Source organism: Clarias gariepinus, chromosome 17 (genome assembly GCF_024256425.1).
Source record: "Clarias gariepinus isolate MV-2021 ecotype Netherlands chromosome 17, CGAR_prim_01v2, whole genome shotgun sequence".
Taxonomy (NCBI): domain Eukaryota; kingdom Metazoa; phylum Chordata; class Actinopteri; order Siluriformes; family Clariidae; genus Clarias; species Clarias gariepinus.
In genome coordinates this window covers 23,587,541-23,607,220 of record NC_071116.1, presented here as the reverse complement: position 1 = coordinate 23,607,220, position 19,680 = coordinate 23,587,541, and the positions used below count along the sequence as shown (strand labels likewise).

At 35.2% G+C, this 19,680-nt stretch overlaps 1 protein-coding gene across 3 annotated transcripts; it reads left to right on the top strand.

Annotated features, from left to right (window-relative positions):
• The first annotated feature begins 560 nt into the window (after nt 1-560).
• kcnip3b (Kv channel interacting protein 3b, calsenilin) lies at nt 561-19,169 on the top strand. 3 transcript variants are annotated; one of them, XM_053475851.1, is made up of 10 exons: nt 561-614; nt 4,468-4,630; nt 12,330-12,332; nt 14,364-14,488; nt 14,580-14,649; nt 16,172-16,242; nt 16,412-16,519; nt 16,622-16,726; nt 18,014-18,076; nt 18,210-19,169. In XM_053475851.1, exons 1-10 carry the CDS (start codon nt 561-563, stop codon nt 18,255-18,257), a joined length of 810 nt encoding a protein of 269 aa, XP_053331826.1. In that variant the 3' UTR covers nt 18,258-19,169. The 3 variants fall into 3 exon arrangements, with proteins under 3 accessions (XP_053331826.1, XP_053331825.1, XP_053331824.1); XM_053475850.1 differs by lacking the exon at nt 12,330-12,332 and adding an exon at nt 7,751-7,760 and having other exon boundaries at nt 14,368-14,488; XM_053475849.1 differs by lacking the exon at nt 12,330-12,332.
• The last annotated feature ends 511 nt before the right edge of the window (nt 19,170-19,680 follow it).

Below are 19,680 nucleotides of genomic sequence, written 5' to 3'. Positions count from 1 at the left end.
TGGGCAATAATCATGTGTTCTCATTTTTCTCAATTGCTTGATTCGCTAAAATATAAAATGAAAGAATCTAAGAAAAGTTTTATTTTTAATAATATTATTTGCAATAGATGTTTTTTTTGTATTTTAATAGTTTATTAGTGTTATTTGACAACATATAAATTGTTTGCATAACTTTTGTTTATTTAAAATTTTACAATAAAAATAATCATTTTTACTTTATTTTCTGTAAAAAGAATTGTTCTTTGTTTCTGGAAGCTTCTGTCACTAAAACAAATTCCTTGTTTGTGCAAATGTACTTGGTAATAAAGCTCTTTCTGATTCTGATTATGAATTTCAGACCCCCTTTAAATATTGCCCTCTTTTACTCTCTCTTGCTGTCTCTTCTTGTCTCCCTTTTAACTTTTCTGTCATTTATGCCTTTGTTTTGTCTCATTATGGAAACCTCTCCCTCTCTCCTTCACACACACACACACACACACAGATGGTCACTGTCACTTTCACTTGCACTTCAACAGCATAGCACTCCAGGACGGTAATGCAACATCTGGTGAACAACTGAAATGGAGAAAATGGAGAAAGGAAGGCAAGAAAAAAGACAGCTGCACAACATTCAAGTAAGCTATATAAATATATATTTCATATACACTAAATTAACCTTGACATAAAAATAACATGTCTGTACCTGTCATGAAATTATTTTTAAAAAAAAATATCAATTATATATATTTTTATTTTAGACTGTATCTATCCCTGTGCTGTATTATGCATTCATTTTTAATTTTAAAGTGCATTGAGCATACTATATATATATAAATATGTGTGTGTGTGTGTGTGTGTGTGTGTGTGTGTGTGTGTGTGTGTGTGTGTGTGTGTGTAATAAATGCATAATACATGCATAGTTATAGATAAATAATTGTGTATCTACAAAGTGAACTAAACTGAATGTGGACCTGGTTCAACTGCCAGGTAGTATGTTCATTTGAAGTATCTTGTGCCAAAGGTAAAGTCACCCTGACATCTCTGTCACTCTTTTTTAAAAGATTTTGTCACAAAAACTAAGATGGAGATGAAGATAGAGAGATGCTGATATAAAGAGGACAAAGAGCCAAGGGCTCACATTGAACACCTCCTCTCTCCTCTGAGGGAAATCAGTAATTGTGACAAAACTTTTTAGTATTATTTGTCCTCTGAGTAAAAGCAAGTTATAATTACCTATAATTAACCATATAATTGTAAAAGCTTTCCGACCATAGTAATACATAACTGAGCTTTTGTCTGGAGTTTGTTTTTCAGATTTTTCTTACAATTTTTGTTTCTATTTTCCTTTCTACCTGCATCCTTGTAACTGTACAATTTTACAGGCAACCTTTAGCTTTTTAGAAACAGATATGAGCCGAACATTCCCAGAAGAGATTCCTTGTTCATTAAAATGAAGTATGAAGGTAAATCATTGATGATTATTAGGCTGTAACTGAGAATCTTTTCTATAAGACACTCTATCCAGGGTCTCCCTCACTCTGTGCCCTTGAGGGATAGGCTTGAGGCTCCCGCACCCCTACACTGGATAAGGGGCACAGGAAATGGATGGAAGGTTAACTGGAACACTATCCACACACCTTTTTCCTTTCTGTAGAAAGTGACCTATACCGCATGTAGACTGATTTAACTGTCACTCTGATCTCTCTGCCACTCTTTTTAAAAGATTGTGCTCCGGGAAAAGAGCCAGAGAGACAAACAGTAAGATGGAGACAGAGATAGAGTGATAGAAGCTGATATAGGAAGAGCAAAGAGTCAAGGGCACACAGCAAACACTTCCTCACAATCTCAAATTGTGTTAAAAATGAGAATTTGTGTGTCCATATAATAAACCATAAAAGTGTACAAAGTGTTCTTTCTTTCTCTCTTACAGTGTATCCGAAAGTATTTGCAGCGCTTTATTTCTTCCACATTTTGCTATGTTACAGACTTATTTTAAAATGGATGAAATTCATTATTATCTTTTGAATTTTACAAAAACAATACCACATAATAACAACTCAATTGGAGTCCACCTGTGGTTAATTGAGTTGATTGGACATGATTTCAAAAGACACACACCTTTCTATATAAGGTTCCACAGTTAACAGTTCATGTCATGTCTGGAACCTTCCAAAAGAAAAAAAAAACAACAACTTGTTGCATCATACCCATAAAGACTTGAGACTGTAATTGGTGCCAACGGTACTTTAACAAAAAAAAAAAAAAAAAACGTTTCATCTGGCTACTCTACCATGCAGGCCTGATTGGTGAAGTGCTGCAGAAATGGTTGTTCTCTCCCAGTCGCTCACTTTGGCCAGGTTTGTGCTCTGACTTGCACTGTTAACTGTAGGACCTTATATAGACTGATGTGTGCCTTTTCAAATCATGTCCAATCAACAGAATTTCCCACAGGGAGACTACAATCAAATTCTAGAAACATCTTGAAGATGATCAGTGGAAAGAGGATGCCCCTGAGCTCAATTTTGTTTGCATGTTCATTTTAATCTGTTAGTTTCATAACGTTAAGCAAATAAGCAAATGTTCTACATGTGTAATAATTAAAAGTTGTTTGTAAATGTTCGATATTATTGGGCTTTTTTATTGATCAGTAACATCTAGTATCATCATTTTCCATATCACTATAGATCTCACATAGGTACTTCATGGCCACACACACTACACCATAGCCTACACCGTATCCTGATGTGTGTCTTCCCAGAAATTTAACTACATCACGGCAACACAGACTGCAACCACTGTGATAGGTTGACCTGGTAGTATAGTATTGACTATATACTCCAATGTCTTCTCTCTTTTCTGTATTGTAAAAGAGAGAATTTATTGTAGTAATTTCAGTAAAAGTAACAGTTGTTCAACTTATTAGCTCCAACCCCAATAAAATCTGCACAATTTCATTCACCACTGTTGTAGTGCATCGAAAAACCTCATCAGAGAGTTGCATGGAAATCTAACTGCCAACTAGTGATTTGCCAGTGTAACTGCAGAGTGAAACCAGTATAAATGCTCACAATGCTGTTGGACACTTGCATAGCATACAGTTTACGTAGAAGCATAAATCAGGTCTTATTCGTCGATAGGGAGGAGGCTGTAGGTGAAACCATTTTCTTTGGTTAAGCGTGCAAATTCCTGTCTGTGGGATGTTAAACAGACGCTGTGAGCAGGGTTTGAACCTGCCCCATTGGATTTCAAGCCCAACACCTTAACCGCTTGGTAGCCGAGGGCTTTCAACCTAATGCATCGGCTAACCTTTTATGCTGCATATAAATCTATAATATATTTGTTGTTTGTGGGTTGATGCTGTGCTGAAAAAACTAGACTGAATTTCGAAACTCACATTTTAATCTCTTGGTCATCACCATTGAACACCACATCACAGCACAGCTGTACCAGAGCTGGAAAGGATACCTGGCTAAAAAAAATCTCTTACACATTTTTAAATAAGCAAATACTTAAAAGCCTTTGATAGGATAATTACCGTGGTGATCAATATGTTCCTTTTACCCCTAACTGATAGTCAGTAAATTATCATTTTATAAACAACCATATTTGTCATGAAACAGATGTTGCTCTGTTCCAGAAGGGTCAAATTTTTGGCATTCATCAAGCAAAAAAACAACAACTAAGGAGACTGTTGAAATTAATGGAATTGGGACAGTGCTGAACCATCAACTTCATGAAAGCAATGTTGGGGGAAAATCATGAATGACCTTGATCAGTGATCACTTAAACACTTGGTGAAGCCGCATGATAAAATTCAGTAGAAATCACAGCTAGTAAAAATATAGAACACTTTCACATGCACAGTGTGATGATAGCTCACAGGATTGTGACTAAACAGCAGTGTAGCCAAGAAAACCACTTGTTAGTAAGACTAACCAGCTTTATTTTGGTAGGGAGCATAAGGGTAAAAGTTGGAGCAATGGAAAGGGTTCATGTGGTCTGATGAGTTCTGATTGACCCTATTCCAGAGCGGTGGGTGCGTGAGAGTAAGAAGGAAAGCACATGAAGCAATGCACCCATCATGCATAGTGTCCACTGTGATGATGATCTGTTGTTGCTTTGGTTGGTCAGGTCTAGACTCAGTAACGACCAGGAAATCACATCTATGGAGTTTTTTCCTCCCTGATGGCACAGACATATTTCAGGATGACATTGCCAATATTCAACATACCTAAATGGTGAAAGAGTGGTTCTTTGAGTATAAGGAACTATTTTCACGTATGAACTGGCCACCACAGAATCTCATTGTTCAACCCAATGAAAGTCTTATTAATGCATCATGTCTCACTCCCTGCCTCAATCATTTACTCTATCTCTCTCTCTCTTTCTTCCTCTCTCTCACACAAACATACTTCTGCTTGTCTTTCCCTCTATTTCCTCATACATTTCTTTCTCTATCTGCCTCTATGTATTTGTCCTTCTCTCCAGGCTGAAGGTCAGAAGCAAGTTGGTGGAGCTTTGCTCTCTGATGCTGGTAAGCAGGAGATAGATGATGGAGAGAAGATCACCAAACTTCGCCCCTCATGTCATACCTTTATGCAGTGCTGCCTGGTAAAGTGGATCATAAACAGCACAACAGCACAGATCACTGGTATGCACAAACGCAAGGCGCTTTTAACATCATTAGTTTAAAATAAATCACATGCAGATGATGTGTTTCAGCATTCAAGCATATTTAATTAAGAATTAATTACATACATTTAAGCTGCAAACATGAGACATGACATATTTGAGCTGTGAGCATGAATGATTTTAGCTCACATACTTGTTTACATATGTTCTAATTATATTTAAGAATGTCCTTGTTTTAGAGTTATTAAACAGCTACTAATGACCAGTCAGTCAAACATGCTTTTGCTTTGAGTACTGACATAGTCTCCTACAGTTGAGGAGGACTTGTCTACATGACCATAGATATAATATATAAGATGCTAAATTAGCTGCTTTGCCTTTGACCCTGCGATATGTGAACGAGTCAATCATATTGGTCCAGTCCAGACTGGCCTTTAAATGAATACACTCAAATTTCTCAACCAAAAATGTACCCTTCCATATAAACAAGTTACTACACTTTAAATATACATGAAATGACTTTTTCTGTCAACATCCAACCTGTTCTTGTGCTTCGGATCAGAATACCTGATTACGGTTAATTTACTTTATATGGTACGTTATATGGTTTCTTTCTAAAGTCTCAGCTTTTACAGCTAACTAGTATAATATTCAGGTATTAATAGTCTGACTATGACAGGTAACTAGTTACAAATAATGTTATAGTGTATATGTTATAGCAAAAGTCTTTCCTTTGAAAGGTCATTCTCTGAAATCTGGTTTGGATTGTGCACACAAGCTGCACACAACTCTTACATTCTCTTACATTCTCTTACAAGTCCTATAAGAGCTACAGCAAATTGCAAATTGCCAGGACCAATATGACATCATCATTGACATACTATCTAGTGGCCGAAGCTGCATCTAAGTATAAGTCCATCTTTTGCTGCACCTTTTGTCTATGTGCACTGCTTGCTTGGCCCAGAGAGTTCACTTGTCTGTCAAATCAATAATGTTAAATTGAATAAAAGCATTAATATAAAAATGGGGTGGGTATTGTGGATATCAATTTCAAACAAAAGAAAACATTAGTTAAAATTGCTCAGTACACCTCTAAAGGTCCCATATATTATTGTTTCTTTAACAAGTTAACTTTGTTCTCAAAAATGCCACAGAGCGTCTGTTAATGCTCCACCTGAAATACCTCTCAGATAATGCATTTTTTTCATACTTCACACTCCGTCTGCGTCAATTTAATGTCCATGGAAATGAGCTACTGACCCTGAACCTGACAGAGAACAGTAAGAAGGGCTGAGTAAGCCAAGGGAGAGTATCTTCTTATATGATGTCACAATAATGGAAAAATCTAAACGACTTACCCATAAAAAAAGGACAAAAAGCTGGGAATGTTTTTTTCCCACTTTTTTGTGTGTGTACACACATAATGGAGACTCTAAACGGAACATCTAAAAGAACATCTTAAAAGTGAACTTTGTGTAATAGGTTCCCTTTAAGAGAATTGTGCCATCTACTGGCCAATAAGCTGTGTAGCATGATGCATTAATGTGTCTTTCAGCTGCCATGACGCTTACTCCAGCTGGTTTATATTCCCAATGCATTCCCCACCACGTCGTGACGAGGCATCATTTACAACAATGTAGAAAGGCAGGAGCCTGTCATTGTTCGGTGGGGGTTAAGGATCAGGAACTCCAAGTCCCATTTTGGCAAGTTTCTTTTAATGCAGTGCATACAAATACTTCTCTATATGAAGCTTAATTACATTTTTATAACCTGCATCAACCATCAATAAGGCCATCAGTAGACAATAGAATGGATTCCTTTGTAATGGTAATAAGATGATCCACCATTCTGCTGCTGTGGGACATGACAGGGCTGCATCTGTACACTCTGCTATATGATCCAATTTAATACCAATTTAATCCAATTTTATATCAATCTTGGAGATGATTTCACACTGAAGGGATCTGTTACAGTTTCATGATGTAAGATAGTGGTAAAAACCTCCCTGAAGAAAGTGCCTGGCTTCTCGAACATGGCAGGGTCCAAGGCTTAAAGTAAAAATTTCCTTCTCACTTAATTCCTTAATAAATCAAAGACCAAAAACTAAAATAAACTAATGGCAAAAATTTCAAAAATGTCTTTTCTTACCTTTTTTTTTAAGTAACAAAATCTCATGAAATTAAATTCTACTTTGCACACACCACCTTGTCAGGTCAAGGATCAGAAATACTCTTTATAATAATCTGTCATTTCATGAACATATTTGAAGCACATGTGACCTGTAGAAAAATGAAAGAAAGCATTACTTGAAACTATGCCACTATATATACATTTTGAGGTAAGGACACTATGAAAAGCCATCAACAACCGTAGTACTTTGTCAGTTATTGCAGGTCTCCCAGTAGGCAGCACCTTGTAGCACACCACAACTTCAGCTTCGATGATTTTAAAGTGTAAATTATTGGCTTTTCTGTGCATTTATATAGTTCTGATAAATTTAGCTCCATAGCTAATGATGTCAGACTGCGTCAAAGCCACTGCATGCCATCGTTTCGAAACTGTAGTAATTTATAGCAAAAATTGTGAAAGTGGGAAATGAGCATAACACTGAGTTTTCTCTCTAAGTAGACAAATGTTTACAAAGATGGGCATTTGGTGTTTTTATGGGATACAATCAGATACAGTTCCAAGTATTTATTCATTACAGAAAATATATGTCAATTCTTGAGAGACAATTTAAGTATGAACTTGTCCTTTGGGTTTTGGGAGTTGAAGGGGTTAACAGGAGGGTGTTGTCAGGCAAGGTTAGCAAAAGGGTTACAAAAATCAAACATAAGAATGATGAACAATAGTGTCTTTAGACCTAATGTTCAGCTGCATAAAAGCTGCCTGGCTCCATTTACTTAAGAGCTTTACTTTATTGTGCTGAGCTGGACAATATACTCACGGTGCACAAATGAAAACTGAATTATTAACTACTTTTAACATTTAATGCTTCCTGATTGATAAAGTGCACTTTTATGTCACAACTATATCATAAAGTAAGCTAAACTCATCTTAGGCCACTTCCTGTCAGTCCTCCAGCACTGGTAGTCTAAATCTCTCTCTCTCTCTCTCTCTCTCTCTCTGTTAAATCAAGATGACTGCGTGTTAATTTCAGTTAATGTTTAGACACAACCTGGTTCCTAAATGATAGCTTTTAACAGTGTTTCCAATAAAAAAATAAAAATAAATAAAAAAAACGAACTATGGCTGCATTTCATTCTCAGGTAATCATGGCCATGCTCTACTCTTTTCAAAGGCTCTATCTGAATAAACTCTACTTATACAAAAGTCACAGGTACATGCAAGTAACTAACACCAGAGACATGTCTACATTAAAAATACTGTAAAAGCAGGAAACACCACCTAATAAAACAAAGTCAACAATTGGTTTAATGACCCTTTGCTTAAAATATAGTCTTAAGTACAATTTGTCGAGTTTTATAAGGAAATGAGTTGTTTAGATTTATTGAGCATCTTTTAGAACCAGCCCAGTGTGTCTAATGACTTTGTCACATCTGATTCATTTTTCACGCATGCAAACCCCAGAAACTCTCTTTTTGTCTCTTTTTCTTTTTTTGGGTAAAAGTGGTCTTATACATAATATGTTGCTTTCTTTTCTGGCCTACAGATATTTTCTTGTAATATTGAAATACTAATGTTTGACAATCAGAAATGTTTTTAAATAAACATTAAATAAACATATCTGACAAATATATAACATGTAATTGACAAAATATAACTTAACTTAAAAGTTTATTTACTCATTTGTAAGGAATATATATTGTTTTCCCCTACATACATGTATGGGTAACATAATTTTGAACCCTCTGTGCATACTATGCGTACATCACCATATATCAAAATTGGTAATATATATTTTTATTATTTATGACTATATGTGTAACATATATGAAAATCTTTCTTTGATATATAGACATATACACCTGAGGTTACCTGAGGTAAAAATACAAAGCGATTATTGATAAATAAGGTATAATGGTCCATTCTTGACCTACATGTACTATATTCATTAGCTTCCCAGTCATTAAGGTCATTACTCCAGTCAGGATAAAACAGCAATACCATTTAATATTACCATTTAAAAATTGCACTTTAAAGCTTTTTAAAACTTCACTTTAATACTTCATAGGGATGAACCCTACTGTATATTTGCTGCAAAAATTCCTGTTCGTACGCGGTATAGATTACAGTCTATATAATAAAGGTGTTCTCATCACAGCAATAATGTATCCGACCCATATGTTCTTCACGGCCTCTTATGCTGGGGCCATCCCTTAACTGTCCAAATTTGTATTTGGACTTAAATTTCTGAATGCTGTGTTTCTAATCACCACATTTATATGTGTTATTTAAGATAAAACGCATAAATATGGTGTATCGAAGTATAACACATAAGTGTGGTATATGTCGATACACCACATATATGCATTTTATTTAGTTTATTATTCATTAGAAAAGTCAGCATTCCAGGAAAAAAATTATCATTATAGGTAAATATTAGAATGTTAATAAGAATGATCCAGATACTAAATTACAGTAAAAGGTGAAAGCTTGTGGATGAAGCCTGAGTCAGGATGTTACAGGGCTTTAAAGCACACTAATGTACTGCTGATCCGTTATACAGCAAGTAAAAACACTCTTGAAATTCAAGGGAGATCTTTCCTCCATTAGCTGCCTTAATACCCAGGATAAGAACAGAGCAGATGGAGATAGGGACCTGGATAAGTGCCGATTAGGGAGATAAAATAACTCCTTAAGTGTATTAAAAAATTCAAACAGGGCCAGTGAATTCTGAGCACTGTGTTTATATATATGTAGCTCCTAATAATCTCGATGTAGTCCACATTTTGCACTCCTCCCATACAGAATGGGTGTGGGTATGTGATATATGATAGATGGATATGTATAAATTTTAAATAATGGTAAAGTATTGAGAAGAATTAAAGACCATGTATCACAACTGGTTTAAAATTTGTATAAATTCATTTGGAACCAACTGGTAAAAATTATTCGACCATGCGTAGGTAAAATGTTGTTAACCTATACATGCACATGGGTAACATGTCAAGTTAGTAATATATGATTACAATACCATGAAAAATCTTAGGCACACAAATTTGTTACATACGTTATAGAAATGTTGATGTTTATTGAGACATGCAAAAGTCTTGGGCACATTAAAAAAATTGCATGAGAAAAAATGTTTTTGAAAACATTTATACATCAAAGTAACTTCTATAAAGACCACCAAAGAGTAATAAAGTATACAAAGTCAGTATTTTGTGTAAAAACTCTTTGCTTGAAAAGAATCAGTAGCCAAGTCAAAAAATAAATACTAACTAGTTGCTTTTTTACAGGAATCGTTAACAAATCTTTGTCAAATCATCTTGCTATCTAGGTTAATAAAAGACTAGCATGTTACTTACAGTAGCTAGCCAGTTACCAAATCGAGACTATGAATGTATTTTTCCTGTCACTTTATGAAGAACAAAAAAAAGAGGCACAAAATATCAAATTATGCTTCTTTTAAATTTCTAAAGAGCTCTTTAAAGTAGAGAGCTTGCCATATGTGTCCCTCTCTATGAAAACCCAGGTAATTTTATTTTTTCCGATTTACTTTTTCTGCATGAAATCATACATAGAAAGATTTTATGGAGAAAAATAATATATCACATATGAACACAATCTATTCTCATTTCACTCTCATTCATGCATTTCTCATGCTGAGCTCAGAAAGAGCACTCCGCAATTGCTCACTGAAATCTCATCGAGACCTTTTTTTGTCACCAATATCTGACTTTATTAATATCTGCATAATTAATTTTTTTAATGCTTTTAATAATTTTGTATTATATTTATAGCATGAATAAACAGCCAAGCCCTTGCTTTCGTTACTGATAATTATATTGTATGTCAATATATTTAAGTTTTCCATTAGACATTACTCTTACATTACTTAATAAAACTTGTTCATTTATGATTCATTTGTTATGTATTAGGGCTATAAATTTTGCATTGTAGAATAAAAACAAAAGTAATTTATTGATTACTGCAGTCCAGTACTGTTCAGGGTGTACCCTGCCTCGTCTACTCCAGGCGTCCTGCTACCCTGTACAGGATAAGAGGTTTAGAGAATGAGTGAGAGATTGAGTGCATTGCAATAATATTACTATTTATAAAGCATAAATTATGGAAGGTGTTCAGTTGCCAGGATAAATCGAAATAGTTATTTTTAATGAAGTACTATCAATATTATTAATGCAGAAATGGTTGCTGGATTTGTCAGTTCACATTTATTGTGCTTTGCTGTTCATTATTTAAATCCATTCACCGACCTATTGTCTATACCACTTATGCTGTGTGGGGTCACGGAGGGCCTGAAGTCTATCCTAGGAATCTTGGGGTTCACACTGGGTGAGGTGCAGGGTACACACTGGGTGGGGTGCTTACCCATTGCATAGCACAAGCCCACATACACATTCATAATTTATGGGAAATGCCAATCAGCCTACAGTGCTTGTCTTTGGACTTTGAGGGAAACCCCACCCCACACACACAACCACACACACACAAACACACCACACACACACACACACACACACACACACACACACACAGATTCTTAACCCCAAACCCTGGAGGTTTGAGGCAACGCTAATAACCACTAAGCCATCATGTCACCCTTATCTTTTTTAAGGCTATTTTGTTCATAAGAAGGTAGAGTAAAAGTTCATGGAAGCAGTTCATGAACCCCTGATCCTAACTATCACCTATTGGGCCAAAGTTGATTCACTGCAAAGATGCAGAGTTCTCATAATTAATCGGAATGTGAAATGTTTAAACCAAATAATTTTTTTTTAATTATCATATTTTTATTTTAGTGGAGAACCACAATGACATAAACCATTACAGAGGAGCCTTTTATGTGCTAAGCAAGTCCCACCTCCAAACCCACAAGGTTGACCAAGAATTTTAGACATCACATTATAACAGTAATAATATTTACTAGAAGACTTGAATGCTTGTCAGATTTCCCCAGAATATACACTTAAAGACTGGAAGAGTAATGTAAAGACAAAATGGAAAAGGGTGTGGAACAACAGATGGAATGTGTGTGTTAGAGAGAGAGAGAGAGAGAGAGAGAGAGAGAGAGAGAGAGAGAGAGAGAGAGCTTTTACTATTGCTTTACATAATTGCGGGTCAGGGAGTGTCAGCTTAGAGGAAGCCAGCTCTCAGGACGAAACCTCGTATATATGAAATCTCACACAGAGGTTGAGGAACAAGCTGCGTGTAAAGACTCTTTAAATTATTTGCAGTGATGGAAACTGATACTGGCATGCTGTTTAAAGTTTTGAAGTTTTTTAAAGGCATTTTTACACGTATGGATCTGAAAATTTAGGATTTTGCTCAGATTTTTAAACTGCAGGATATTGTGATTTTTGTTGTGATTTTTGTTGATTTTTGTTTTGTTTTAGCTCAATTCATGGCTCAAGCCTCAGTTCCACTATTTCATCACCGTTTGGGAATAAGAGGTACCTAATTTGAGGATCGCGATTTGTGAGTTTTCAGTTTGTTTCAGAAGCTCAACTCAATTTTTTGGTTTAAGGTTTGACCTTCTATTTAAATTTATCACTATTTGCATACTGAGCCAGATGGTTTTTGGCTTTGGTTTTATATTACTTTTTTTTTTTTTAATCTCTCAGTCTATTTTACAATTTCATTAACATTTAACAATCTTAGTTACGTCAACTGACTGTTAATTACAAAACTCATGCTGAAGACACTTTGCATGACATGTTAGATGTCATTGTACCTTTAAATGCAAAATAATATCTGGTATGCACTTGGGATAAAGACTTCAATTTCAGTTTTCAATTTTAACATTTAATTTACGATTATATTTATGCACATGACATCCATTGATCAGGAATCTGACGCCTAACTTGTTGCATTATTCACTATTTTACAACTGTTTACTTGAAATGGAAGAAGATTTTGAAATGGATAACAGGACAGCAAAGCTATTGCCCAGAATCAACTGTTTGCACTGATTTTATAATATTTTACAGCTTTTTTGTCCCTTGTGATTTTTTTAAAAACATTTGAAGCGTGAGTTTGAGAGTTTTCTTTTTCAGATGACGAACAGAACTTTGTAACAGAAGAACAATAAATCCTCATGCACTCAACACAGTTTAACTGTTAGTCAAATGTATCTTTTGGAGATTTAAATTTGGAGATTGGAAGAACGGTTTTTCTGCAACATAGTATTTTAACTTTACTCCAAAACATCTTATTAAGAACGTCTGAAAATAATACAAGATGTGACAAGCTGGTGCTTGTACACAGTTTAACTGTTTAATTTTTTTTCCTTTTGAGGATTCCAAATAACTTCTTCATTCCCATGTATGGATTATCATCACTTGACTAAGGACAAATGAAAATCCAGATAAAAATAAGACTTATTGTTTTGTTGTGAAATACACAAATCCATTTCAGTTTGCTTTCATTTTGTTTTTGGGAGCTAATCCATTTTGGGATTAATTCATCATTAGTAGTAGTGACCACTCTACTGTCGCCGCAATGGGTATGGAGATTTTTGCCGTAGCTGTGGTGGTGCTTCTCTTTTTCATGGTTTTAAAGCAATTTAGCTTCTGGGACCCGCTCTCTATGGAGGGTAAGCTCTCTACTGGCATTTCTTTGACTATTATAAAACTCCTTTACTTATCAAATATGTGCTAATAACCACTTATAGCTGTGATATACTGTGATATTCCACATGCACTATATTGTTATTGTTTAAACTTCCTTTAAACGGTTGTACTTCTTGGAAAAGCTAAAGGATGTGAAAGTTTGTATGGCAGTCTGAGAAACGCCTATCAAATATTCCTGCGAGAAAATAAAACAGATAAATAAAACCAAAAAAGTATTTTTTATTAGCAATACTAAAAGAAAAAGGGAAAAGGAAAGGGACAAGAAAGGGAAAAGTTTTACAGGCAAAACCAGCAATGTTGTGCGGTTTGGAGAGTTACAAAAATGGACATGATTAGGAATGAGTATATTAGAGGGACATTGCAGGGAGGCCAGATTAAGCCATTTAGAGGCCAGATTAAGATGGTTTGGATGGTTTGGACATGTGCAGAGGAGGGATGAGGAGATCTCTCAGGAGGAGAATGTTAGAGATGGAGCTGCCAGGCAGAAGGAGAAGAGTTGTCCACTTGATCAACCCCTAACAGGAGCAGCCGAAAGAAGAAGTTGTTCGGCTGATACATAGTTTGACACTTCATGAAATCCTAAATATATTTTAGCATGACTTTGTTTGTCAGGCTTTAATTAAATTGAGAGAAAGCTAGCTGTTAAGTAAGATGGAGAACATACCTGATATTACATTATTTTTTAATAATATATTACTAAAGGTTATGGTGATAAATTGTTTTTACAAAGAAAATTTCCCATAATCTTATTAACTTCTTTGTTTCTTTTTGCTTCCTTTTTGCTACTTTCCTGATTTCATTGACTCTTCCTGTTCTTTTTCTCTTTAAAAGATGGTGAGTAAATACCTCTGTCTTATCAAAAATTCTCTTTTTAGAGTTCTGGGTGTATAAGGCACTTTGACAGTTGATTGTCTATGATGTTATTCTTCATCATTCTTTCGTTCAGCTTCTCTCCTTTGTCTATTTGTCTTTTAGAGAGTGCCGATGCTGAGTTGGAGCTGGCTATGGTGAGACACCAACCTGAGGGTCTGGAGAAACTCCAAGCTCAAACAAAATTCACCAGGAAGGAGCTTCAGTCGCTTTACAGAGGCTTCAAAAATGTGAGAGTAGATGAACTGAAATAATTCTAATTGCAATCGAAGACAAATAAGAAAATTAATTTTAAATGGCTGTTGATCTCTTTGTGGTTAGGAGTGTCCCAGTGGTTTAGTTGATGAGGAAACCTTTAAGGTTATTTATTCCCAGTTCTTCCCTCAAGGAGGTAAACTACTGTATAACCTTCTCTTGTTCTATGAATTTGTTCTTTGGCATCTCACTTTTTTTTCCTATGTATGTTTGTGTGCATACACTATATGGACAGAAGTATGTGGCAAAACCTGCAATGACATTGTATTCACATACATATACATATACATAGAGTTGGTCCATTTTTTGGAGTTATAACAGCTTCCACTCTTTTTTGAAGGGTTTCCACATGATTTTGGAGTGTTTCTGTGGGAATTCATGCCATTCATGCCTGTAGAGCATTTATGAGGTCAGATACTGATGTTGGACTAGAAGTCCTAACTCATCCCAAGGGTGCTTGATAGAGTTGGGGTCAGGGCTCTCTGTGGAAGTTCTTCCACACCAAACTCATCAAACCATGACCTTGAAAGGTCTGTCCACTCAGTAGCCATCTTGGAAATTCTCCTATCCAGTTATTTTCAGTACAAGACAAGATCCCTTGCTTTGTGCATGCGGGCCCGGGTCATAGTGGAATAGAAAAGGACCTTCCCCAAACTGTTGCCACAAAGTTGAAAGCATAGCATTGTCCAAGATGTCTTGGTATGGTAAAACATGAAAATTGCCCTTCATTGGGGACAAGTGGCCTGATTAAAACACCTGAATTTAATAATTAACAGGTTTGGTCAAATACTTTTGTTTATATAGTGTACAGTGTTTAGTGTTAGCCTATAAAGGAATTGACTGTTAATGTTTTCACAACTGAAATGTTGCAGTATAAGCATTTATATGCTGTAAGAACATTAATATAAATGTTAATTAAAAAAATTGGATAATCTATTTATAACTACAAACAGGGCAAAAAGGAAACTAATCATTTTACTTTACACGACATCTGAAGTAACATTACATCGGACCACACTAACTAAACAGCAGATTAGCTAGCTAGTTAATTATCTAGCACGTTGAAAAGCCAAAATGACTGTCCACAGAGTGAAAAGAAAAATAAACAAAAACCATATACGCTAGTACAAGGAGTCAAGTACATTTCATAATATAATTGTTATTAAAACTAGATAATATGCTAGTAAGCTAGCATGTGACGCTATGTTGTTTAAAGGATATAAGACATACCAATTGTAAATGTATTTAGTTTAACTCAATTACTTGAATTAATTCATTTATTAATTAATACGTAGCTGTTTACAGTATATTTACTTTGTAAAAAATTTTTTAGTAAATTGGTCTGACTAGGAAGTGTCTCATTCAGAAGTATAGATTTAAAATCATATAAATGTTAAATCTTTAAGAAAATATTAAAGTTATAATTTGCAATCAATTTAGTTAATAAATAGTTGTATATAGTGATTAATAACTATGATATAACAGTTGGAATTATACATAATGTTGTCATGAGTTACATGTTTTCATGTGTATTACGCAATTAATATACATGTGTATACATAAGTTTTCATGTGTATTACGCAATTAAATAATACAGTATAAATCATATTAAATACCTAAAGACTGAAACTGGGTGCTTTTCCCAATCTACTTTTTAGATGCTACCACTTATGCACATTTTCTGTTTAATGCCTTTGATATGGACCGAAATGGTTCAATACAGTTTGAGGTAAGAAACACACTCATTATCTCTCTCTCTATCTTTCTGGATCTCATTGCTTAGTTTTTTTGTATTTTTGTATTTTTTAAAGGTTAATACATCTCTTGTATAATTCTGAGTGTGTGTGTGTGTGTGTGTGTGTGTGTGTGTGTGTGTGTGTGTGTGTGTCTGTTGGCAGGACTTTGTAGTCGGACTGTCCGTATTGTTGAGGGGTTCAGTAACAGAGAAGCTTCACTGGGCATTTAACTTATACGACATTAATAAAGATGGATGCATCACTAAACAGGTGTAGAACATCATCATCAGATCTTCATATAATATAAATATTTAAGAGAAAAAATGAATGTACAGCAGCATTAACCTATTCAACACTTTGTGTGATCCCTAGGAAATGATGGCCATCATACAGTCCATCTACGACATGATGGGCCGATACACATATCCCAGTGTGAGGGCAGATGCACCATTTGAGCATGTGGAGAAATTTTTCCAGGTAAGTACAAACATATTTTCATTTATTCAGTCATTCATTCATTCACTAGTAAATATTAATGAAATATTCTGGAAATGTTGGTAAAGTCCTAGGCTTTAGTTTAGGCTTCCTTGAAAAGGCTGGCCACTCAATAGCCATCTTGGAAATTCACCTGCCCAGTTATTTTCAGTACAAAACAAGACTACTTAAATTTTGGGGAGATATCTGTATACACGAAATGGACAAATGTGTGAAAAAAACACACAAAGTTTGCCAACTTTTTTTTTATTTTTATGAGGGACAGGATTTATGTAATACAGCACCCATGGAAGCGTACCATGCTGCAACATTGATGTTATATTCAGAGGCCTTGATGCTACTCAAACTCATTTATTTCATATTTGCAAATAAAAAATACATGAATGAAAATTCTTGCATGACTGAAAAAGTCACCTGTACTTTATATTAATCAGTACATACATTGCATCCGGAAAGGATTCACAGCGCATCACTTTTTCCACATTTTGTTATGTCACAGCCTTATTCTAAAATGGATTAAATTCATTTCAAAGCAGCAGAAATTTTTTTTTAACCTTCCCCAGATTTGTGGTTTGAGACAATCCTGTCTCGGAGGTCTACAGACAATTCCTTTTGCTTCATGCTTGGTTTGTGCTTTGACATGAACTGTCAACTGTGGGACCTTATAAAGACAGGTGTGTGCCTTTCCAAATCATGTCCAATCAACTGAATTTACCACAAGTGGACTCCAATTAATTAATTTCCTAAATTTTGTGCTTCATGCCAAAGGCTGTGATGTACATGTGCTTTCTCAATTTTTTTTTTTTTTTAATAAATTTGCAAAAATCTCAAGTAACCTTTTTTCATGTTTTCATTATGGGGTGTTGTGTGCAGATTTCTGAGAAAAAAAAATAACCCAAATTAATTTTAGAATAAGGGTGTGACATAAAATGTGGAAAAAGTGATGCGCTGTGAATCTTACTTTAGGATTTCACTTGGTTCCCTCCTGATTAACCATCATATTTTAAACTTTTTATTGATTAGATGCCACTGATCAAGTAAACAAGTAAATAAGATCGTTTGTGTGTGTGTTTCAGTTAGCAAGAGCTCATTAGATATCAGCAAATAAGACTTACTCTAAAATAATTTCTCATAAAGTATCAGTTAAACAATTTTCATGGTATGTCATGCCACAAAAAGGGTCTCCCAAAACACATTTAAGAATTCACTTCATCAAAATCAAATGGGTAAAAGATAAATAGATGGTCAAACTCCAAATATGTTTTGCAGAAAATGGACAGGAACAGAGATGGAGTCGTCACAGTTGATGAGTTTATCGAGACATGTCAGAAGGTAAAGCTGGACATCACTGCACTTAATTTGCTAAATGTGTACCAGTATATTATATTTTGCTTTAGAATTTCAGCTCTATATTTCTTCTGTCTCTTTTTCACGTCATTTTTCATTTTCTGTCTTTTTCTATCAGGATCAGAACATTATGGCTTCCATGCAGCTCTTTGAGAACGTTATTTAAACCACTAAATGGAAACAATACAAGAAATCAAATATCACTGACAAGTGTGACTATATATAATTATCAAACAACTATTCCATACACTGTAGAAAATGTATCTGATGCAAGATTCTTAAGCCTCTGACGGATTCCACTGAAGACAAGTATGAACAGTATTCCTGACTGAACACCTGAAACCTCACACTGCTGCTGGAGTAAGAGTGTGTGATCATTTAGCAAAAACTGACAGATGAATTTTCTGTACAAGTGTCTAACAGAAATGTGACCTCAGTAGTATTGGTTGTGGGGAAAATAAACAGCTACAGAGACGAGAAAGATTTAAACTACTAGTCCTTAGTAAATAAAGCTTTGTTCTGGTTAGCATCACAGATACCCAACTAAGCTTATTAGAAAATATTGTTAGCAGTTACAAAGAAAAAGAATAACCCGAGGAAAAGGAGCGATGATCAGAATTCCTTAAGTAGCCAGTAGTCAGTATCCCTTCAAGACGGGAAAGTGGGCAGAATTAGTAAAAATCCTTTAAAATGGAGAAAGATTAGAAAAAACTCCTCCAGACTGAGGGGAATAGCCTCAGAGTATCAGAGTAGTCAGAATGCTTTAATGAGTGGGTGGGATTTGTCCATATTCCTTCATGAGTGGGAGGGTTTGGTCAGAATTTATTTTATCAGTGAATGGGATTGGTCAGAATTCATTCATGAGAAGGTCGGATCAATCAGAATTTCTACATTAATGGGTGGGGTTGATCATAATTTCATGATAAACAGGTGGGATTGGACAGACTTCCTTCATGAGTGAGTAGGATTGCTCATAACTTGTTCATGAGTGAGTTGGATTGGAATTCCCTCATGAACATATGGGATTGTTCAGAATTCCTTTATGAGTGAGGTGATTAGTCCAAATTCCCTCATAAGCAAGTGGGGTTGGTCAGAATTCCCTCATAAGCAGGTGGAATTGGTCAGAATTCCTTAATGAGTGGGTGGGATTGATCAGAATTCCTTTATGAGTGAGTGGGGTTGGTCAGAATTCCCTTGTGAGCAGGTGGAATTGGTGAGGATTCCTTCCTGAATGGGTGAGATTGGTCAGAATTCTTCCATGAGTGAGTGGGCCTAATCAGAATTCTATTAGGATTCCATCAAGTGGTAACTCTAGTATAATCACATGAGCATAAATGAAACAATAAAGTAAATTCAATTTAGGTGCAAGAGTTTCTGCACAAGCCACATTAACAAGTGTGTGTGAATGCAGTGTTACAAGGCTTTTGACATTGTCCTTTTTGAGAATTTGAAGCTCTGAGAACATGGCATAAAGCACTGAAAACTGCAATAGGGTGTCATAAGATTATCATACTGTGAATTTATCAACCTGTTCCAGAACTGATGGTAATATTTACCAGATCAAAGGAAATCATTTGATTCCATAGAAG

Coding starts and splice junctions, on each gene's coding strand:
- kcnip3b (XM_053475850.1), top strand. CDS start 561: ATGGAGAAAATGGAGAAAGGAAGGCAAGAAAAAAGACAGCTGCACAAC. Junction 14,650..16,171: donor CCAGTTCTTCCCTCAAGGAG/GTAAACTACTGT, acceptor TCTACTTTTTAG/ATGCTACCACTTATGCACAT. Junction 18,077..18,209: donor TTATCGAGACATGTCAGAAG/GTAAAGCTGGAC, acceptor TTTTTCTATCAG/GATCAGAACATTATGGCTTC.